We start from the raw sequence: 24,918 nt of genomic DNA on the forward strand, positions 1-24,918 counted from the left end.
TCATAATTTTAAAATATTTGCTGACAATTACTTTTCTTCATTGCCTTTGCTAGATGAGCTAAAAAAGCGTAGAATATGGTATGTTGGAACAGCTCGCCTTAAGCGCCTTAACAAATGCCTATTCACTTCTGAAAAAGAATTAAAAAATCAAGGGCGTGGATCGTTTGACTATCGTACTGACATCAAATCTAATAACATAGCTGTCTCTTGGATAGATAACAAGGTAGTTACTTTAATTTCGTCTTTTGCTAGTATTGAACCAATCAACTCAGTAAGGCGTTATGATAGAAAAACCTGCAAACATATTATGGTAAAACAACCATATATAGTCCAGTTTTATAATAAAAATATGGGTGGAGTTGACAAACTGGATATGATGTGCTCATTCTACAAACCAAATTTAAAATGCCATAGATGGTATATATATGTATGGGCACATACCCTTCTTATTGCATTATCAAATGCCTGGTTTTTGTATCGTCGGGACTTAAAAATTATTTGCCCCAGTAAGAAATTCATGCCTCTAAAAAATTTTCAAGCTGCAGTAGCTTCTAGCTTGGTAACTGTTGTAAAAAGAAAAGCTGGAAGAGCATCTCTTGATGCAATACCTATACCAACCAAAAGAGCTGCTGCTGTTCAGAGTAATCCTACAAAAGATATCCGTCTGGATGGATTTGACCACTTACCAACTTATAGTGACAAACGGCAGCGGTGTAAGAAATGCAAAACTGGTTTTTCTTATATTCGTTGCAAAAAGTGCAATGTTTGGTTATGCTTAAATAAGGACAGAAATTGTTATCATGACTACCATTAATGGCATTTAAAATTTGTTTATATTTATAGTATAAATGGTTGTTAACTGTCTTATAAGATATATTGTGTTTTATTTAATAAGAACAGAATTTGTAAAATGAAATCAATAGCAAAGTTTCAATTTTCAAATTTCTTTATTTCTTTATATACTTAAATACAAAATCTTTTTTTTAATAAAACTTTTGTTATTTTTTTCCTCGTATTCCCATTGTAGCAGATATGCTACAATGACATAATTGGGTTTGCTAGTGAAATTTTAAAATTTTATTTTTTAATTCATAATCTAGATCAAAAAACAATTGCTTTTTGAAGTTTTTGGAATTTTTTGAAAATTTTAAGCCCTGGTGGGCGCTAAAGGGTTAACAGCAATGTAAACAAAAAAATCTTTAAAAATGTAATTTAATGGTCAAAAGACAACATCTCTGTTTCCGATAACACATCAACATATATCTACATACATAGTATCAGACGATATTTTGAAAGAAGAGCTGCTAAACATAAAATAGCTGTTTATCAGTTATTCAAAGAGAACTATGTAAAATAAATTAGAGTTAAAAAATGTTGAAAAGTTTAAGCCTGGTTATAGTGAAAAAATTTCTACATTGTCTGGACTATTTAATTAAACCTAATTTGATTGAGGGAAATGAAAGCTTGCCATCAGTGCCGTGGCTTGTGGATTTGGCCCCCCCCCCCCCAAAAAAAAAATAGCTATTACGGCCCCAATTTTTTTTTTTTTTTTTTTTAAATAAAGTGGATAAATTTTACAGATTACTTCAAAATAGCTGGGTATCTGGCATATTTTAACGTCGCCGTTCATAAGACTAATTAACACCTAAATTCAATTAGATATATTTTATAATTGTTAAATTGATATAGAGTAACTAGTGAAGAGTTTCTTTAACTACTGTAAATGCATTACGCAGATAATAGAAGTACGTCGCAAACCATCAAAAAAAGGATTTGCGACGTGTTTTCATGCTTGCAAACTCATTTATTATGCCTTCATAACTTAATGTTCTTGCAACCGCGTACTCAATAGACAGCATTGCTAAGGAAGACAAACGTTCATCGACCATTGTTGACCTATTTAAAAATACAAAGAAATAAAGCTAGACGTATTTATGTATAATGAAGCAAGATTATTTATACTAACCTATGAACTTATGAACTTATAATAACCTAAGTTTTAATTATTTAAAATTTTAAATCATTTAAAAATTTCCCATCGAGGAGGAGACGATGAAAAGAGCGTGTATAACCTTGAGAGAACACCAAAAAAAGAAATTGCACTGATGGATGACAGTGCACCATTAACAATAAAAAGATTGAATGGTTAGCACATGGAACATATAAGGCCTTAGGATTCATTTCCAGAAAATAATGTTCATTTGTTCTTTGTGCGAAACGTCTGGCGTACAATCTAAAATAATAGAAAAGTATTTTGCCTTTTTTACCTTAGAAAGGTTTTTGGATTCAATCTCCCTGGCTAAAAGTCTAATCAACTCGTTCTGTGTGTCATTTCTCAAGTAGTGCTCCTTGGTTTCTTTGTCCTGAATTCTTTGCATAAGCTCATTGAGAACGGTATCATACTTAGCCAGTAATTCAAACACCCCAAGAAAGTTTCCATTGCTCTTTGAACCAATGGCTGTGTCTGAACCACGGAATGCAAGATTTCTTGCAGAAAGAAATAAGGTAATGTCTAGTATCCTTTCTAACACAGCCCTCCAAAATATCTGCTCTTGATGAAGCAACTTTTGTTGTTTCTCGTCTATGGTAGCTTGATTTGCGATGCCTGCATTACCAAAATTGAGGAAAAAGAAATTAATTAAGAAAAAAAAAGTAACAAAGCAATAAATTAAAGAAAATATCAGTTAACCTTTTCGTAAAGTCATCCATTGTTCAAAGCACTTGAAATGTGCACTGCATGTTTCGTGCTCTTTAAGTTTTTTTGACAAGCCTTCCCAAGTGTTCATTCCTTGCCGGAATGGTGAAGAAGTTATCCCAAAAAGTTTGCAACAAAAACAAAACACTTTATTGCTGTTCAAAGAATATATGAGTCATGTGCGTTCGAAAATTTCTCCATTCTTCATCTTGCGATTATAATAATTCAGTGAAAATCGTCTTCTTTCTAAATTGTATGGAAAATCAATTTCGATCTTTTTGAAACCACGTTTAACAATGTCACACCTCTGTGCGTCAGAAACATTATCTGGCCATTCAGAAGGATTATCACTGAGAAAAATAGGCGGAATTGTTATGCCATTTGACGTAGACTCGCATCTACGTCAAATGGCATCTGACGTAGATGCGAGTCTCTCATCTCAACCTATCTGACTCTACTCTAGTATTCAAATAATGACAATCAGAATTATTTGTAGTTTCTGTTGGTATCGAAACACTTCTAGTCTGACCTAATGGTTTCAAAAAATGTGTTAGCTTGGGGTGATTTGCGATTTCCTCCTTGGCTGCAGCTTTTTCTCTTTTCTTAGTGGCACCACTTTTCACTTTTTTCATACCAATAATTATATCGTGATATACTATCGAAATATAATTATAAATTTTTGGAAACCTTCATTTTTTTTTTTTTTTTAATATAAAAAACTAACAACGCATAATAATAACAATAATAATAATAATAACAATAATAATAACAATAACAATAATAACAATAATAACAATAATAATAATAATAATAATAATAATAATAACAAAAAAAAAATCAGTTCAATGATAATGGCCTTATAATCATTTGAACTTTAAAATAAACAAATGCAAAGCGTAACAGTTTTCCAATGCTAATACATTTGTTTCTTTAAAAACAATGCGTATGATTTAATTGAAACAAATAATAGACTTTTTATTTCATAGTATTAAAGCAAAAGTAATAACATATAGCATAGTAATAAAATAAATTATTACCAAGATAAATTGTGAATCGCCAAAAATAAAAAACGATTTATAATTTATAAATAAATAAACATTGAAATATGTAATCTAAATACAAATAATAATATATTCGCACCTAATAAAATATGCGAATTAGAGAAATATATTTCTTCGCACGATTGGCTGCTGCTTAATGGTTTCTCTTTAACGGTTTGACAGATTTTTATAAAGCTCGCGTTTTTCATAAAATTCGGACCTTGGGAGTTAAACATTTTTTTTATTTTTTTTCTACATGAAAAATATTATTGCTTTTTTCACGCTTGCTTAATTTTGGTAATATCGTGTTTAAAAAGCCATGTTTTTTTTTATTAATAGTAACAGTAACTATATATATATTCAAATATTCTTATTATAAAAAATACAAAAAAAATAATTTCAAATTACAAAAAGGGCCCCTAAAAATGCTGCCCCCCCCCCAGTTGGGGGTGTGGGGGAGCCTAGCCACGGCTCTGCTTGCCATAATGTTAATCAATCCTGAGAAAATAATTCAAATTAAATCAGAAAGTAAAGATCAGTACAAAAAGAAAAATGGGTTGAAGAACAAAATAAAAAACTTACTGCATCAAGAGTTTATATTTCTACAGTTATAAACTATAGAAATATAAACTCATTGTTAAAAAAGCTTACAAGAAACTGTGATAGTAGTTTACAATCACAAACTTGTTAGTGGAGTATTGAAAATGAAGATATTACTCGTAAAAAGTTTAAAGTAAAAGTTAACTGTGATGCTAAAAAATGTGATCTTGTTATAAATCCTAAATGTCATGGCTGGTTCAAGCCCTGATGGGTTGTGTATTATTTAAAACAGCTACAAAATAATTGAAGTAAAGTGCTCTTTTTTTAAAAAGAAATCTTTGTGTACAAAAAGCTTGTACCAATAAAACTTTTTGTATGGAAGTAGTAATAGACAACAAAAACTAAAAATCAAATAGTTCATTTTACCAATGTCAAAGTATCAAAGCTTTTACAGAAAAGAGCAAAATTAACTTTGTTCTATACAAAAATATAGACTTTTTTGTGCAATCAATTAAATTTGAAAATGAAAACTGGTTCAATAAGATTTTACCTTGCTTAAATACATTTTATTTTCAGTTTATGATTTAAAAGATATTTGAAAGGATGTAAAAGGATGTAAAAATTATAAGAAATTAATATTTTTTTTATTCTTCAATATTTTCTTTATTGGGAATTGCATAAAACAATAAATTTTTATGTTTTACTTAGATGCTAAAGCATTTAGGTACACAACATGTAAAATCCCGACTTCTTTTTTTGTTGTTGTTGTTTTTTAGTTGAAAAACATTGTTTGGTGCACTTGTTGTTATCCTTTCTTCAAAGTCTTATATAGTGCAAAGTTTACTCCAATAATATAGTTTTTAAAATTTGAACTAAAAAAGGTGTGAAATAAAATACACCTAAGTCTATTGGGACAATCTCAGTTCTTTCAATATTTTGCCGCGTTGGTTAGACAAGGTTCTAACTGATTTTTTTTATATTAGGAGAATAGAAAATAAATCTTTTTTTCCTTTTCTTTTAATGTCTAAATGAAAATATTTATTTGATTTTTTTTTTATTTATGTATTTTTATATATCATCTAAAAAAAGAATATATAAACAATTAAAAAAAATATAATATAAATAATTTTAATTAAACAGTTAATTTAAAAAGTTAAAAGATTTTTTTCCTAATTCTCCTAATATAACAAATTTCAGTTTGAACCTTGTCAAACTAACGCGACGAATTGACATTTTATTCGATTTATTTTTGTTGTTTACTTCCGCGTACATACGAGTACCAAAATGACTTGCATTTATGGGGAAAGGTCAATTGTTTCAGTCTTAAAATTAATGAAGTGTGGCACCAGGCACTTATTTGCTGAAGATACTTGGTGTATCCGGTTGAATATTTATGTTGTTTGCCTAATGCTTTTATGCTTTTCTAATAAGAAAGTTCTTGAGAGTATTTGTTGACGATGTATACAGTTTCAGACGGTAAAACATTCCAATTATTTACGACATGATTTGTGAAATAATGGAATTGTTCAGCACAGTTCGACATATTCTGTTTTTCCAGGCGAAGGTTGTGGCCATGATTATCGTTGTGTGAAGTAGCAGACGCGGTTATTGTGGAATAATGAAGTCAACTTTTTCTAAATCATGTATATTTTATAATGTTGTACAAAATCTCCACTTACTTTCAAATATTTTTTTAAAACAAAATGTTAAGCAGACATCACATAAGCACAATGGCGTTTTTTTATAGCCAAAAACAATATTTAAGAAAGTTTAAATTGATAGACTTTAATTTTTTCCTGTTTAAAATGGCTATTTTCAAAGCATTGTGTAAACTTCAAACTTTTATATGTTCATGATTGCGTTAAATGATGTTTTACAAAAAATTACGGCAACCAGAACTTGGAAAGAAAAATACTACATTATTTTACTTTTTTACCCTAGTCGAGTAAGAAAAATTTTCTTAAGAAGATCAAATTACATTATTAAAACTCAATTTTCATCCAAAAATCTCTTAGTGTTTAGAAATAGTGATCATGAAAAACATTCAACCTCTTCAATTTGATGGGGTTCCATTCATTACACGATCTTTACTCCTAAACCCAAATAGATTTTATAAACTAAACAGCGGTAGCACAAAAAGAAAATTTTTGTCTAAATTTAAAACAAAAAAGTGTATGAGAAAGAAAAAAAAAACCTGTTTAATCCAATGCAGGTAATTAAGAAAGCGATTCCGAAATGTTTAAAAAACAGTCTTTTTGAGAAAACAGTTGATCAAAATTTGATAAATTGGTTTCCAAAAATTTCAAAAAATTTTTGGAAACCAATTTATCAAATTTAAATTTAAAAAAAAAAAGGATTTATTATAAATAACAACAAAAGTAAAGTTTTGTTTGGTATTTTGTCCAGCAATAAGTTGATAGAAAAAAATGTTTATCAGAACTAGTAATGCAATAAAAAAACATTGTTCCTACTGGGTAATAATAAAAACCATTAGGGATCGCAGGGACGACGACACGGTTTTCAAAGTGGAGGGGCACAATCGTGAATTTCTAAAAAAAGTCTAGGTTTCTCTTAAAAATAAAGGTTCTTTAGAAAAAAAGCAGGCGTATCACCGCCTCCCCCCCCCGTCGTATCGTCGGCCCTGGACCGACAATAAAATACGTCCGCTCTAGGGGGATGGGGGAGGGGTTGGTGGTTTTGTAACAACTCATACGGGAGTAAAGACACTGTACACTATAGTTTTGGCACACTTTTATTATTTAGATTAATAAAAAATCGAAAAAATAGACATTTTGAAAATTGAGAAGAAAAAAAAAGAATTTTATTGATAACAAAACTAATAAAAGTATTAAAAAGTTAAAAAATTATTCAAAGATTATTATTCAGAACTTATAACTAATAAATTCATTTTCATGTAGTTTGTTTGTTGAAAATGCATGAACTTTGTCTTTAAGATCATGAATTGGGCATAGTGAATCAACCTATTCACTGTACTTCGATTAACTGTGCCCCACCATAACAAGTTTAAGTCCAATTTCTTGGGACATGAGTGTTGTTAAAAGAAAAGCTAAACTACTAAAATGAAGCATAAATATTCATAATCCGAATGAAAACTTCAATTTTTAAAATTATTTCAACCATGATCTCCGTAACAAACATAAGGAAGGTAAGAAAATTTACTTTAGTTAGCTAAAAACAAAAAATACCTACCAAAAACCGGTAGTCAAAAATTTTATGGTGACAACTATAAATAAAGATGGCTTATATATTATTGTTTTAGGCTGTTGTGTAATGTTTAAAAAAAAAAAAAAAAATTATACGATTCAATAAAGCGTTTGTAAGCTTTTTAATATTTTAGTCTTGACGAAAATGGCTGGACGTCGTCAACGTTTTGCCAAAAAAATTAATTATAAACTTCTTTAAGAATAAATGAATATCGTTAATCAGGATTTCGTAGAGCACCTTAACATCTACAAAAATAAATAAATAAATAAATAATGAAAGAATAAAAAAAAAAGAATAAAAAATTAAACAAAAGCATGTGGTATCGAACAAGGTCTCCTTAAGAGAAGGGGCAGTTAATATTCTAGCACACGGGCCTGTAGGTAAAAGAAGCCCGGCTGATAAATCAATGCACGCTTAATATGCGAATTAAGGTGGTCGTCTGGTAAAAAATATTTAAAAAATCAAATTTTTGTTAATAGTCCAGTTTAAAAGAGAAATTTATGCTCTTTTAGAAAATATATACTTTTAAACATACTTTTTAACTAAATTTTTCAAAAATTTAATCCCTGTAAAGACATGTACTAGCCTTTTCCCTTAGCAACGCCCTTAGCAACAACCATTTTTGGTTGTTTTGGGCCAAAACTAATAACCAAACTTGTAACATAACCTTTTTGAGAAAGGAGAAACCTAAAGCTTTTATATAGTGTAAACAGAGCTTTAAAATATACGGAACTTCAATTATAACAGCTGACAAAACTTCATTAACTATTACAAGGCACAAGCCAAAATGCTAACGAAGCATTTAATCAGATTCTCTGGCGGAAATACCCAAAAAATACATTTGTTTCAAAAGATGTACTAGAAATGTGTACGTTTTCATCAGTAGTAAGTTTTAATGATGGATATTTAGCTCTAGCTAATATTTTGAAAAATCTTTGTTTAACACCAGAAAAATATTTTATTGACCGTGCTTTAGTATTTGATAGTAAAAAAAACAAAAATATACAAAAAAAATCAACAGATACTGTAAAGAACAAAAGAAAAAAGTTAAGAGTTATAAGGAAAGGATTTATTGATAAAGAAAAATACCAGGAAGGAGGAGTTATTCTAAAGGATCATTTTAATTATTTTATTTTTATTTTGTTGGTTTTCTCCGTTTGTGATATTTCAGACTTAAAACGCAAATATCTCAGCTTCTATAAATTATTTTTGAATGAAATTTTCAGGGTTTGTTCATCTGTGTATAAGTTAGTATGTGAACCAGAATCTAAATAGTTCTTTGAGCATTTTAGGAATTATGGGTTTGTTTTTGTTGAACTTTATCCCTTTTTTAATTTCCCCAAATACCTAAAGCTGCCATTATGGATCTAAACATAATTATAAATTTTTACTGGTTCACATACTAATTTTATATATATCCTGCATAAAAAACCAAACTTCATGCAAAACGGATGTACCGATAGCTAGAACTCTTTGTTTTAAGAAAGTGATGCTTTAACCATTTTTTTGCTGATTCAGCATTAAATAACGTAATTTTTTTGTTTTTGTTTTGTTTTCCATACAAATATAACTTCTTTATGTTGAAAAATAAAATAAACTTTCCCCCAAATTGTATTTTTGATTTTTTTACCAGACGACCGCCTTAATACACGCACAATAGCATAACGTTTGTATTTATTCACAAACGGTTCGAAAAAAGATTTTTCAAACCGTTATGTAAACCATTTATCGCATTTTTCTCATGATTTTTACTTGATTATGGAACTGCTAAACATAATTTGGTCAGTAACCTGATTTTGATTGCAAAGAGCAATAAAAATAGGTATACTATCAATATAATTTCTTGTTTAAAGTAGGGAAGAGTGAGGAGAAGTAGAACGCGGGAGAAGTGGGACAGCCTGAAATTTCTAATTAGGATGCCTATATACTGTTATTTAATGTAAACAATTATATTTCTTCCCCTTTATTTAGCAGAAATTGCTTTGTTTCCCTGCGTGCACTAGAAGTCCTAATTTTGAAATGTACCTTAAAAAAGTGTTTATATTAGGGTGTAGTAGGACAGACAAAAGAAATATTTACGCCCCGCTTCTTCCAGTCGCCATTTGATTATTTTGGTTGGTGAAAGATGTTGAACATTTTTATGTCGATTAGTCGATTTTATAATTTTATCAGTTTCTACTGAATAATTTGTATTAAAATGCTGTTTTAAATTTGTTTGTCCCACTTCTACTCACACTTGTCCCACTTTACCCCAATGACACGGTTTCTCTATTAGCAAAAATTTATATACTTAGTTATAATTGGCTGGAAACCTAAGGGAATTGAATTGGTGCCTAAAAAGAAGGTTTATTTGTAAAAAGTTGTTTGGATCAGTTTATACACCAAATAAAAAAGATATTTCAATTACCCCCAAAAAAATTTACGTTTCCCACTTCTCCCCACTCTCCCCTAATATTTAAAAATGATGTTATGATAAATAATAAAACTGTTTTGATAATTAAATTGACGACCAAATAAGGAAACTATCTATCTTGTTTGGTTGAATGTAATAAAGTCAAGTTTGGTCATTTTTGTGGTTTTGATTTAAAGAGTTAAGTAATGTTTTAAAAGTATATACAAAGCGCATCGATACCATTTCATAATAGAAGTGAAGTTAAGTACTTAAACCTTTAAGTGAATAAATCTTTAAAACTTTTTTTAGTCTCATTAAGTTGAAAAATCAACTTTGAAAATTTATAATTTAAGTTTTAATATTTGAAAATCTAATCCTTTGTAAAACAAAAATCTCTCAATTAATACAAAAACTATTTAGATTTTGAAAGTAAAAGCGGTTTCTTAAATATTAAACTTTATATGTTTTTCTACCTTTTTTTTTATCTAAAGAAAAAAAAAATTCATTTTTTTGAATGCACAATCATTCAGGAGAAGGAGGGGCGAATAGGCTCCAGCATGGGACCCTGTTTCAGGATGTGGGGCTATGGTATTGAAATACCAAGTAAACAAAACCAGGAGGCTGAATAAGTGCGAATTTTACAAGTGCAAAGCAGTGGCATAAGTGCAAACTTGCATAACTGCGCCAAAAGAACTTGCAAAGTTTGGCATATGTGCGAAGCAGTTGCAAAAACTGGCATAGATGAGAACTTGCACAAATGCGAATCTTTACAATTATATATTCCTAATATAGGTATAAATTAGTATTCTTAATATAGTTAATAACAGTACTTTATATTATAGTCAAACTGGTTATAAAAGTGAACCAAATTGATTTTATTTCTGAAAAGCATTCATATTTTCAATTTACGGAAAATTTATCAATCGAGCCATGGAAATCCAGTAAACATTCGGCTATTTGTGTTAAACATTTTGAGAAAAAAATTTGAAATATGGGCGAAAAAGTAACATTAATTTGTGATTTAATCTCTTTTCAAATGTTTTTTGCTTCACTTAAAACGGCATTTTTTGGATATATTTAGAGGATTCGGATATATTAAAAGCCTGGAAAAATTTTTGTTCTTTCTACTTGATATTGGGTCCGTCACTGAATTAAACCAAATATGTTGTTTGTCATATAATTCTTTTAAGAACATGTTGTACTTTTAAAGGTTTGTCTATATGACTTTACACCGTTTAAAAGCTCAGTTGTAAATAAAAGCCTTAATTTAAAAAAAAATCTTGTTTTTTTGGATTTTAAAGGTAATGCCCCGTTTTGATCTTCCGTTTATCCAGCTTTGAATTTAAAAGGAAAGATAAGTGTTGCAGGTTATTGCTGCATTTAACTGTTTTAATAAATTGTTTGCATTGCATTTAACCAATTCAACGCAGTATTGCGCTGTTAGTGACGCAACATACGTTTCGTGACGTTAACACAAACACATGCAAAAATAGAAAAAAACAAAGAATACAATATTAAAATGTTTTTAATATTGTGTTCTATTATATTCAACTTTTAACGTTTCGTTTATAATGCCACGTTTTAATGAGAAAGTATTTATTTTAAAGAATTTACTGTTGAATTAAAAATCTAAATACAAAAAAATATATGAACTTATTTGTAAAGGATATGAGGACCATTTTCCTCTTTTTTAGACACTTCCCACTACCTTACTTCACGGCGGAGTAAAAAAAATGAAAGCCCAGATATCCAAGGGGTGCCAAATGAGAAGAAGGTACCTATAAAAGAAAGGTCCTTCATCTACAATATTGGGAAATTTTAATAAGGGCGCCAATCAGGACAATCCGCCTGGGACAATTAACATTAGCCTTTTTTCTCGCTGGCAGGGCCAGCGAAAAAAAAGGATAATGTTAAATCTCCTCTTTTTTACTAAACCCACGGTCGCTTCATTTTCCGGGATTTAATAAGATCGTAGCTCTTAAACTAAAAAAACTAAAACTTTCATTTGATTCTCCTCCGGAGAAAAAACCGAAACAATGGCAACCCTATTTTTGATAATAATAATAATAAAAAAGGTTTATTATTAAAATTAAAAAGTTTAAACGTTTAAATTTTATCTTTTTTTTGTTATTGTTTTGTTGTTATAATTGGAAACTAGGTAGCAATAAAAGTTTGAACGTGTGATTATTTTTCTTTTTAAATCATTCAATTAATGTTTTAAAGGACTTTTTTTTTAAAAAAAAAAAAAAAAAAAGATGCGTTTTAAACGTTTGTGGTGAGCAAACAATTTTTACAGAATGGGATTGGAGGTTTAAAAGAAAAAACCATATACATTTAAGTAATAAATTTCGAACAATAATTTTATTGATTTATTCTTTACTGAGGCGGAAAAAATTATTCTGATACTAGACAAAAGATCAGCATGATGACAGTAACAATCAGTTACGATTGATGCTGACATGATGGTTTATTTAGGGTTTTTGAAAAACTTTTTAAATATTTTCTGAAAAAATTAAATTGTTATAATAAAATAATACTCATCAAACTTTAGTTTTTGAAAATTTAAATTAAGTCATATAATTCCCAATGATATTGAACAAACAGTTAAGTATTGAAATACAAAATATTAAAGAGCTATCTTTAAACTAACTCTTAAAAAATATATTCTAAAGTAAAAATCACTTAGAAAAAAGGTTCCTATCATAACCTTGTTGATAGATGTTAACACGGATGGTTAAGCGCAAACCAGCCTATACAACAAAGTTAAAAAGAATTAGTTTATATTAAAAAATGATTTATGTAGTGATGCTTTACAAACACCAAAATACGATAATTAAAATTTTTAAGTGCACTGAACTGCAATTACTTTTAATTTTTTCAGTTTAGTGGCTTTTGTTAAAGACTTTTAAACTTTGCGTCAAATTATCTCATTTCAACATATTCTTTGTATAGGCTGGTTTGGCGCTAAGTCATCCATATATAACCTTGTTAATGCAGAAGATCAATAATAAAACATTAAATAAATAATAAAAAAAAACTTCTACTTTATAACTACCAACAAATTTACTTAAATGTTTAATTTTAGTAATTAACTTTATAATTCAAAAAATTTAAAAACTTTTTTAAATTAATGATTCATAAACAAACAAAAAAATAAAGTATAATAGAATGGCCGTATAAACTTTAAGACAACATTCAAGCCACATTACGAGCTATATTCCGATATTCTGATATCTGAAGTACGCTTAGATTCAATTCGGTTAAATTTACCATTATGTTTTATTATGAAAAAATAAATAAATTTATATTTTCTATACGTGGATTTTTATATTTTCTATTTACTAAGGTTTCACTTACTTAAGATTTAAGATTCACTGAAGTTAAAAGAACAGGAACAAAAATATGATGTAATTGTTATAAACAGTGATATGGTAAACTGACCTTTTACTCTATTTTAAATGGAATTGGGCAAATTGAGATAAATGTGGTTAAACGGTTAGATTATGATGATAATAATAGAGTTAACAGATTATTGAGAGCTATAAAATCGGTTATTGACACATGGTTATCATCATGGTTGATAACACTGGTTATTAACACATGGTTATTGAGAGATATAAAATCGGCTGCATAATATTTAAATTAACCAAGGGTTAATTTATATTTTATGTTAATAAACAAAACAAAAAAGATAGCTTTTTAAATACAAATCGCCGCACAAAAGTGCAAATGAACCTTTCCTATTTTTTGAACAAAAGTTGAATTGCGAACAATCCCTAATTTGTCTTATGATTACAAAAAATTAAAACGAATCATAGCAAATTTCAAATCAATATTAAAAATGAACTTTTGTACCTTGATGATAGAGTGAATCCAACACAACAAATTATTGCAAAAACATGTGTAACCCACATTATGCTAAGTTTTTGATTAAATATTTTAGTTTATAACTTTTTTATTTTTTTACATAGCTTATATACGTGACTTATATTTGAATTTTAAAAGTTAAATGCTAGTAAAAGTCTGCCGGGTCTCTATTTATAGATTTATTATTGACATTTTACAAATTATCATATTCATTAAAAGAGTGACGTGCGTAAAATGTTAAATTTGATCAAAATGTTAAAAATCATCGTTAAATGATTGACATTCTTTTACAATGCTTGCCATGTTGATTTTCCTTTGATATTAATTTTCATTTAAGTCAATAAACCATTGTCGTCGCAGCTATTTTTTGAATTTCCTAAACACGCGTTGAACTTTTTACTTTGTTAAACATGCTGGGATTTCCACTATGGGGTCGTCCATAAAGGACGTCATTCAGAATTTAAATACTAACCAGAAGTAGAAGTTTATTGGCTCTCTTCCGCGGAAATTTTTATTGAACATAAGTCGTTATAATCCTCTAAAAATCTCTACGCATGAGAGCCAACGTTCTCCTACTTTATGCCATTAGTTAAACTTAGCTTGACGTCCTTTATGAACGACCCCTATTTAAAACTTTCCCAACCTTATTCCTTTTGAGTTGTGCCGTAATCTGAACTTGTTTCTTTACGCAGCCACTTTGTTTTTCAATTTTTTTGTTTTGTGATTAAAGGGTTAGGAGAGAGTTATAACAAAAATAAAAAAATTTAAAATAAGTAAGTTTTTATTATGATAGAAATAAAACTAGTAGAAAAATGCAAGCTGTCTTAACAAAGTTCTTTAATGATTTCTCTTTCAATAATGATATGACAATTAAAAAAATGGAGTAAAATGGCAAACGAGGCGAAATTGTGTTTGATCGTTATCCCCAAAACAAAATTAAAAACTTTTATCTAAAATTAAAATATAATACTATAATACTTCCTAGTACTAAGTAAAGAAATTTTATTTCTAATACGAGGCAAAGATTTAGCATGACTGATTTTATCTTCAAATTACTAGTTAAAAAAGGGAGGATTTTTTATTTGCTTGTTCAATTAAGTAGAAGAACTACTTGAGTAATAGCATTTATAGATTGTTCTGAATCATTAAGTAGATTGTGCTAGCAAGGTGACCAAAGTTGTTATCTGACTCGAAGTCACAATTTTTGAACGAAAATTTTCGGCGTCGGAAAACAAAAACTATGTTTCGGCAATCTTCTACTTGTTTGGTTTTGGCCAAAATATTGATTTAAACTATTACTACTGTAACGAACTAAATCTTTTGTTAAAGAATTTCAAGTTTAGATTGTTTTAACTTGTTTTTAATTAAGTGTTGAATCATAATGTTTTTCTAATTGTTTTGGTGTTTTAATTTTTTCCGGGACATGATTAATCTTTAATTAAACTGTTGTCATTTTAATTAAAACCTCCTTACGCTATTGACTCAAATTATCATTTAGTTAAAACAGTCGTAGTAATTTTAATATAGTAAACCCTACTCAAACCATTTTTTAGATTTATTTTAAAAGTGATTTTTTACTTATTTTTATGTAAAACATTGTAGTGGCGGATACAGGGATGGGTCCTGGGAGTCCGAACTCTTCCCCCCTCTTTCTCTCTAAAAAAATTCATTGAATTGTTTATTGGCAGTAACGTTGTGTCAACTGTAAACTTGTTTGAAAGCCTAGGCGTAGTGGTTCGCTTTATTTACACTTTATTACTTATTTATTCGCATTAAGTACAGAGAAGCATGTTTATCAAAACGTCCATTAAAAAGACTTTTTAATGTTACGGTTATTTACGGCTCGAATATTTAGTGCCAAGAGTTCCATCCACACAAAGTAAAAATGATAAAATTGAATTGAAAAGATGACTTCAAAAAAACCTACTTTCAGGATAGTTACCAGGAATGCGAGGTTGGAATCCGGAGTCCGGAGTCCAAAAGTCTCTGTTTTTACCAAAAGTCCGGAGTCCTGCCTGTTGGTACTCCTGGACACCGGAATATTTTTTTAATTTTATATTAGAATATGAACGTTTCCTAACTAATCTAATTAAATACTATAAGTCTTTTAAACTATTTGGTGTAGCTAACAGTTACGTAACTTCAAACCAGTAAAAGCACGAACGTATTGAATATCGCTGTGTATGGCAAGCCCCCAGGCATATAAATTATTCAAAAATGTGCAGCGTGTTTATGCCATACATCGCCTATAGCGGACGTTGCTTTTAAAGAATATAAGAGGCGAATAATAGTATACTCAATACACAAAACCTTCCAAGTACACTGATAGCTAGGTGCCGAATTATGCTTAGGCTAGGTTTGTCATTTTCTGTACGGTCTTTTCGTAGGAGAACACAATGATAATTTTAGTTTTAATAAGTTTAAAATATTTGTGCCTAAGCTAACGTTGTCCCGGTTTTAACTTTCCTAAGTAAAAACCGGAACAACGTTAGCTTAGGCACAAGTATTTACTTACTTAAACCTACTGCAGCCGTGGCGCTGTTCTGGCTCTGACCAAAAGGTCCGAGGTTGTTTTGAGGTTTGACAACTGCGTTGATGCTAAAGTAAAAAAAAATAGTTTTCTTACGCATTTTCCTTATTTATTTAAACATTTATCTTATTTATTTATTTATTTAAACTAACAGATATATTTTTACTGAAAAAATAGTTTAAAAAATTTTTTTAAATACTTTTAGAAAAGTATTATTTTAGGAATGTAGCACTTGATGTCTATTAAATCTGTCTAAGCAAGTCGTAATACTTTTGTTATCGTAATATTTTTTAAACTATTATTTAAACTCGTTATTAAACTATTAATAAACTCATAGTATTTTTTGCTTTATCATTTAAATTAAATAAAAAAGCCTTACGACGCACAGTGGGAAGAAATCCTGATTTTGTGGCCAAAATTCCCAAATTACCTACATATGGGTTTTCGAGGTCGCTGATTAGGAATCTGAGGTCAGATTTAAAAAATTTAAAATGGTGGCTCCAATATGGCGGCCAAAACTGTTCATACGTTGAAAATATGAAATCTCATGTAGTTTGGTTTTCAAGGTCATTGCTAATGATTCAGGAGTTAAATTAGAGCAAAAACATTGCAAAATTATTTTCAAATTTATACTATTAATAAAAAAACAGAAATTTGTAATTTTAATTTTATTATTTTTTTTTAAATTGGTAAAAGATTAACTCACATATATGTAAAAAAATTGTTTATTCCTAAAAGAATAAAATCTTTATTCCTAGTAACAAAAATCACGTATGTCATATTCATCAATGTTCGAATCATTCGATTCGAATCTGATGTAGAACCACTTGTACCTAAATCGAAATCGTTCCTTGTCTCTTGTCTGGTGACTTCAGGTTGTTTTAACAATTGTATAGCTTCTTGATGTAGAGATTTTACCGGTCTCTGGGTCAATTTCCTGATGCTCGAGAGAAATGGATCTGATGTTAATAAGAGCCTATTAAAAATGTCTCTCATATTCGATTCTCTTGAGCATTTTCTTGAATAATGTAATCTGAAGTTTTTAATGTCCTTATTGCGTGACTCTTGGGCATCTTCAGAAAGTTGTCCAATCGGTAAAAGGACATACTTTACAATTTCTGCTCCATGGATCAGCAATTTATGTACAGATGTATGCATGTAATACCACGGATATAAAGCAACAAATAAATGGGCGGTATTTACACAATAGTCTTTAAATTTTTCATCATCTATATCAAACCCTCTCGAAATTACCGCAAAGTAACATGAAATCAGTGAATTAATTTTTCATCGACTTCTGTTATTTCAGCAGATATAGCAGCATTTTGAAAAAAGCGGTGCGCTGTATCTCCATCGTTAGAGCTTCCATATCCTGGCTTTGGTCGATCAACGATAAGCCCCAGTTTTATCCTAAATTGAGTCTGTATTTCTTTCTTACGTATTTTCACATTCTTTTTATCTTCCTCTCGACAAGCTTTCCACTTTTCAGTTGTTAGCTTAAACGACAGATGCAAACAGCACTCGAAATAACGAATCCATGCATGCAATGTAGATATGCCAAATCTTAAATTATCTGTTGTAATCTCCATTTTTATAATGTTGTTGGTGTCATTAAATTCTTTAGAGGAAGCTTTGCACAGGAAGAGCGTTGTGTAGAAGTGGTACCAGTTACTGCATTACAGACTTTACCGCCAATCATCGTAAATGACATACAATAAGTTACTGAAATGGATTTTCCATTTTGTTCATTAGCATATGGTGCAAGGCCCTCAATCTGCAGTTCAATGTCGGTAACTTCTTTCAATGTTGACTGAACATCTTCATGTACAAACTGCAATTGTATTGGTCTGCAGAATCGCGGAGATGATGGTCTAGGATTTTTCCACACAATAGTTGCTTCACCCGTCTCGTGGTTGTTGTGTATTAATTGTAAAGGTACAAGAGAAGTATAAAAAATGCTTTCATCAGATTTTCCAGTCTCAGTAAGTTTTTGTTTATAAACACTTTGACCGCTGCTTCCATCACATCCCCATTTACAGTAAAGTACTAATTTTTGCAGAATTTCCGGATTTAGAGTGTCAATGACATCAGCCTGAAGTTGTATAATTCTAGATGTGGTATGATCAAGTAAAGCCTGTTGTTGAATCTGTGCGCACGACTCACTAACATTTGTGTACACAACTGATGGATAACAACGTTTTTTTGCTTTTTGTAATTCAAGGTATGATGGGTATAATTTGCATTTATGTGCTCTAGCTACATTTCTTGATAGTTGATAAGAGTGCTTTGATTCTCCTTTCTTGATCAAAGATCGAGAAATGAGAATCAAATTAAAGGTACTTCATTTTGTGAACTAACAGCGGATATATATTTTGAGGCTCTTGTTGGGGTTGTTAATGAGACATCTTTAACAACTTGAGCAGCATGTACTTAACCAGAAGTGCTTAAACTAATTGAGCAACATATGCCAATTCTTCTGTAGAAAAAGTAGAACGTACTTCTTGAGTCTTTCGCCTCTTTGATCTTTCACTAGATGAAGCAAAAGATTGAGAAGGTCGCCCACATGTTCCTTTTTTATTATCACTTTTCACAATCTTCTCAGGTGTTGTGTATTCAGTATTGGATAATTTTGAAAATTGTACGGTGCTCTTCAACCATTCTTCATTTTTTTTCAATAAAAAATCTTCCCATCTTCCTGCTGCTCTCCATCTCGATCGAAAATTTGAAAATAACCGTGATAATGACATTTCATCCTCGCCTACTTGTATCATATGTTCCGTTTTTTTGAAAATGATGAATTCATTTTTTAAACTGTCTTTCACCATAAAGAATATATCTTTTCTTGAAAATTCCATATTTGAAAATTTGGAAGACTCTGTAAAAAAAATACAGCAATAACTGCTGAAAGTTCTTTGAGGACTATTTTATAAAACTTTGAGATTATCATAAAACGGAATGAGAAGTAACTTTTAAAGCATATATTTAAAATAAAAAATTATTGCATTAAAATGTAATTAGTGCTATTAAATAATGTTAATTCACTAATTTCCATGACCATTAATGCGTGGTACGAAATTAATCTATTAACATAGTTTAATGTCGCACCACGCATTCCTCCATAAAAACTAGTCTCATTATTAAAATGGCACTCAGTGGCAGCCAGTTTTTTAGTATGTTATATTTAACACTATACACGATCAGTTCCTTGTCAAAAGAAGGTGGATAACCGCGGTTAAATGTTTAAAACGACATTAGAAAATCGATTTCAGATAAAAAATTTACAATTTTTTATGTTTACTTGTCACGCGATTTAAATATGAAAAAAATTAAAATTAGCAATAACAGTGCATAACCATATATTTTACATGCCTCCAGAAAGTGATTTCATTTTGCCGAATTCCAATTGAAATAGTTTCTTCAGTTTAACAGCACTTTAAAACAGGCAAGAATTTTTCGACGTGTCCACTTGTTTAGTGCGTACCGAACGGAGGCTAAATGTCAACTGACGCCCAGGCCACCCTAGAGCAGGTATATATCTGCCCTGTTCGAAATTTTATTCTAGGACTATCTGTAAACAAGATCTGAACGTAAAAAGACGAAAATATAAAACTCAAAAAATTGAATTTTGGCCACGAAATCGGGATTTCGTCCCACTGTGCGACGTTTTGGTTTAAATAAGCGATTAGTTTACAATTTAATATAAAAATAATTTCAATAACTATTTATTGTGGGTTTTAATAGTTATGTAAGTTTAATTAATTATGTAATTTTGAGAAGGGTATAAAATAAGAGAAGGCTGATGTGCAGAGTAACAAGTTGAGCACTGTAAACGAACTCGAAATTTTTGACGGAAAAAAACACATACTGAAACTTTTTAGTTCCTGTGCTTTTTTCGTGCTTTAATTAGGTTAACCTAACTAACTGCATGTGTTTCACCGATTGCACCCTCTAACATCGTGTGCAATTTCTGTTAGCTTTTCTATCTTATAGAAAGATATAACATATCTTCGTTCTTCCAAAACTCACTTTACTCTTGGCCGAAAAGCGGTTATGACGCTATTTGGGGGCTGATAATTTTTTTTGTTAAAACAAAACTTTAGTAGTAACTGCTTCAGAATATAAAAGCAGTTGTTACAACTCTTAAGATACCTCCACAATTACAATTTTTATGGTGCCTCGTGTATTATATTACCCCACTCTCCCCTACCTTAAATTCTAATGAACAGCTCCTAAATATTTAAACATTATATACAGATCTTGAGATATTATTCTTTTAAGATTACTTAAAAAAAATAAAAATGAAGAAAAAAGAAACTTAGTATTCGATAATTTCCTTTAGAATATTTTTTTGAATCTTAAGTTTCTTTTTTGTTGTTAATGAAACCTTTTTTGCGATCTTTTAATTTTTTACTCTGAGTAATTTGAGGTGCCTTACTTTTTTTATTCATGTTTTTTACTATTAAAAAGTCTATATAGCGAACACCTGTAATCCTATATTTTCTTAACAAAGTATTAACATGTTTAAATAGTTTTTCATATCCTAAATTAACCCATTATTAATTATTCATGATTGTATATATATATAATCTAAGTTTTTGGTCTAAGGTTCTATCAACACGTTTGGCTCTTTGATTCAATCTGAAGGAATGAACCAACTTCTGGAAAAGGTTTTTCAGCTCAACTAGATTCAATGCTGGAATCATTAAATAAAACACACACAAATCAGTTCCCCAATGTATCATGTTTGCTTAGAAAGTTCAGAAGCTAAACGCTCATATCATCATTTCCAGATATAATTTTTAAAAGTTATAAAAAATTCTTTCCCAAGGAGGGAGCACAACCCCTCAAAATATCCCACTTGGGACTCCCTCTCTTTCATAATGCTGTGTCCGCTCCTGAATATTCTATGAAATTTACAATCTTGTTACAAGAAATGTTCTAAAATTTAATTTAGCTACGACAAATAAATGTTATAAATATACGACAAAAAATGTTATAAATATGTTTATTGAATAAAATACTCTAGACTTTATTGCCTAACTGTAGACATTTTCTTAAAAATCAGCTTGTTGCCTACGTCAGCAGCAATGCAGCTGTGTATGCAGTAAACATAATTAATAATTGATAATGTTTATCTTAACTATGGAACTTTGTTATGTAAATCAAATAAATAATTTTATTAAATACACAACTAGTATTCTAATTTATTATTGTTATTGTTATTATTTTTATTTACTTAGTATTATTATTATAACCTTTAAAGTTTAGCGTCACTGATTGGATCAGATTACTGTTTGAGTGACACCGTCATTTATACTTATTTCTTCATTACTTAAATATTATTATCATTACCGTTGTTTAACATTTATTGTTATCATTACTTATCATTGTTATTATTATTGAAGGGGGTTGGGGGTATGAAGTTAAAGGCCTTTTTTGTTCCCAGCCTCCAATCATCGCAACTTTTTACAAAGCATCATTATTTGACATAAGTATAAACATACAAATGTTTGGAGTTTGCTCCATGTCTGAAAGTTAGCTCAAACACCAAAATATCCTGGATCCTTCACTGAAAATAAGTTAGTGTTATCAACCAACGTGTTACAAAGTAAATTTGAGGCTTTGTTATTAATTTTCATTTAACTCATTTATAAAGATCAAAAATTTAAGGGTTTCTATATTTCGGAAGATTTAGATAAAACAAAGACGAGGCATTTATAAGATTTATCTGGTCTATCCCTTTTTTTGAAATCGAATCAATTTTAGCAACTTTTATTTGCTCGATTTTAAAGTGGTTTGTTGATTTAAAAACTTTAAAAATTATATCCATTTTTTGTATAATTATTATACAAAAAGTAGATAGCTTTTCATAACAACTGCACCCGACGGTAAATTTAACACCAATTTAATAAATAATTTATTAAATTTATAGGATTCACATATACTTATGTTATCCTTTATTATTTTCTACTTATGAGAAAAGTATGGAATAATAATTTTTAGGACAAATATAAATTCTTGAAAATATTTCTTCTATCAGGTATTACTTGACAGTATTGTAATATTGTTAATTAATGGCTTAAAAACAAAATATTAAAATCTTTATTTCTGAACGTAAAATTGCTTTTTCCTAATAAACTGACATTCGTTCAGATTACGCTAATTTTGAAGAACATGGACATATTGATATTCAATTACGTTTATTTCTAACTTTAATTTGCCTGTGGTAAACTACCATAGTTAAAACTATGTTTATATCACAGTGGACAATTAAATAGTGCATAAAAACATTTGTTGCACACATTCAAGAATAATAACAACACAACAAGATTGTTTTAAACAACTCTAAATGAGTCATGAAGACAAGATAGATGTAAGGGTAATTTTAAAATTGACCCCCAGCAAGCAGTCACAGATCCAGGTGGGGAGGGGATACATACCCTCCCCCCTAGAATCTGAAAGTCCTAAAAAATCTTAGAAATAGAGGACCATTTTTTTTTAGGAGACGCGAATGTGATACAAAAAATATTTCAACATCAAGCTGCCACCCCCCCCCCCCCCTCACACACCAAAAATTCCTGGATCCATCACTGCCAGCAAGTGCAAATATTTGAAGTTCCAAACTTTGAAATGTTTGTCAAATTTCAAAACATTGAAATCAGGTCAAATTTTAAAACTTTGAAACCGAGTCATATTTCAAAACAAGATCTTTGGGAATATTTTTTAAGATATTTTAAAATAATGTTTTAAATTCATCATGTTGTTAATACAAAGCTTTATAAAATTTTGAAAAAAAAAAAAAAAAAAAAAAAATTAAAGTTAAGAACCAAACAGTTTTTATTAAAAGCTAGAGGTTTTTTACTAAGAAAATTATTAAGCAATTGATGTCATTGATTTTTACAGTAAAACTTTTTTTTTTAAAACAGGAGAAAATTTATACGAAATAAATGTGGCTTGTAAAGTTTATATTACTAATATTATGGTGTCAAGTCTCTGTTTTACAAAGGTAAATTTTTTACGCTATTGAAAAAAACAAAACTTCATAACTATTAGGGGTCGTCCATAAATTACGTCACGGAGGGAGGTCAAAAACTTTTAGTTGAGTTTTAACTTGATATTTTCCAAGTGTGTTGTTTTTAAATCTGTTAATTAGTTATTGATATGAATATAAATTATATTTCTACTATTATTATATCATATATTAATAGTGGCAATATATATATATATATATATATATATATATATATATATATATATATATATATATATATATATATATATATATATATATATATATATATATATATTTATATATATTATATTTATATATATATATATATATATTCATTTATATATATATATATATATATTTATATATATATATATATATTTTTATATATATATATATATATATATATATATATATATAGGGGAAGTGAGGGCATAACAGCTCCCTTAACGTTTAGATTAATGGAGTATGTAAATAAAAACGGCATGCGTTTTTTCAACAGTGTATTTCGATAAACACATCATTAAGCTTTAAATTGCCGCAATTAAGAAAAAAGTAAAACGGTTTTTGAAAATGTTATAACACAAAAATTAGACTTGAAAAGTCTAATTTTTGTGAAATTTAGAAATTGTGAAAATTAGACGTGAAAAAAACGGTTGTGCCCCTATAGAGAGGCACAACCGCACCCTAAATATATATATATATATATATATATATATATATATATATATATATATATATATATATATATATATATATATATATATATAATATATATATATATATATATATATATATTTATATTTATATATATATATATATATAAAGGGAAGTGGGGTCATAACAGCCCCCGTAGGGTTTAGATTAATGAAATCTGAAAATAAAAACGACCTGTGTTTTCTTATCAGTGTATTTCAACAACCAACAACAAAAAAAAGCTTTTAATTTTAGCAATTTAGAAAAAAATGCAACAGGTTTTGAAAATGTTATTAAACAAAAATCACAAAAATCGCTGGGGGTATACTTTTCGTGGTACAATTTCTGCAGGTGTATCATATTTTTTATTTCTACAGTCTTGTCAACTGTTTGAGCGCTTTATCTTTTATTAGTTTCTATAACCATCTTTTTTGCCAGTAGTGCTTTATATGGTGAACTGGTGAGTATAGCTGTTTTGCCCTTTGGCCATCGTTTGTGAGTTTGCTGAGTTTTCTCATTCGAAATACTTACAATTTCTGCAGGTGAAGCAATTGTGAAATAAGCCATAGATGTCGAAGACAAAGTTTCTGATTCAGAGCAAGATGTCAGGGATAATTCTTGCAGTGAAATAGCTTGGGTTTGAGACTTGGTAGTTAGATTTGGTGTTGCTGAATCCATCTCAGGAAATGATCTGTTGGTTGTTTCTGAAGGCTCAAACATCCAATCATCAAAAACTTCAGGATTAAGTGGACTTATTCCAGTCTTTCTAAAACAATTTACAGCTCTCAACATGTTTGCAGATTTCATATAAGCTATTCCAAATAGTTCTGGAATCTGATATTCGGTCACAACTCTAGGATAATGTGTACGCAGCCAAATACTAACTTCATTCAAATAGTTGCTACTAAATGGTGCCATGAAGGA

At 29.3% G+C, this 24,918-nt stretch overlaps 1 protein-coding gene and 1 long non-coding RNA gene across 3 annotated transcripts in view; one reads left to right on the forward strand and one right to left on the reverse strand.

Annotated features, from left to right (window-relative positions):
• LOC100207395 (pregnancy zone protein) overlaps window positions 1-14,183 on the reverse strand; it is an 85,737-nt gene extending 71,554 nt beyond the window's left edge. Inside the window, exon 1 of the mRNA XM_065816353.1 lies at window positions 13,748-14,183. Within this exon, the coding sequence (XP_065672425.1) occupies window positions 13,748-13,806 (59 nt within the window). The 5' untranslated portion in view covers window positions 13,807-14,183. The remainder of the gene's footprint in view (window positions 1-13,747) is intronic.
• Window positions 14,184-23,208: 9,025 nt separating this feature from the next.
• The window catches only part of LOC136089494 (uncharacterized), a 50,273-nt gene continuing 48,563 nt past the window's right edge, over window positions 23,209-24,918 (forward strand). For both annotated transcript variants that reach the window (XR_010643106.1, XR_010643105.1), the window contains exon 1: window positions 23,209-23,295. This is a non-coding gene — a long non-coding RNA (uncharacterized LOC136089494). The remainder of the gene's footprint in view (window positions 23,296-24,918) is intronic.

Source organism: Hydra vulgaris, chromosome 13 (genome assembly GCF_038396675.1).
Source record: "Hydra vulgaris chromosome 13, alternate assembly HydraT2T_AEP".
NCBI lineage: Eukaryota > Metazoa > Cnidaria > Hydrozoa > Anthoathecata > Hydridae > Hydra > Hydra vulgaris.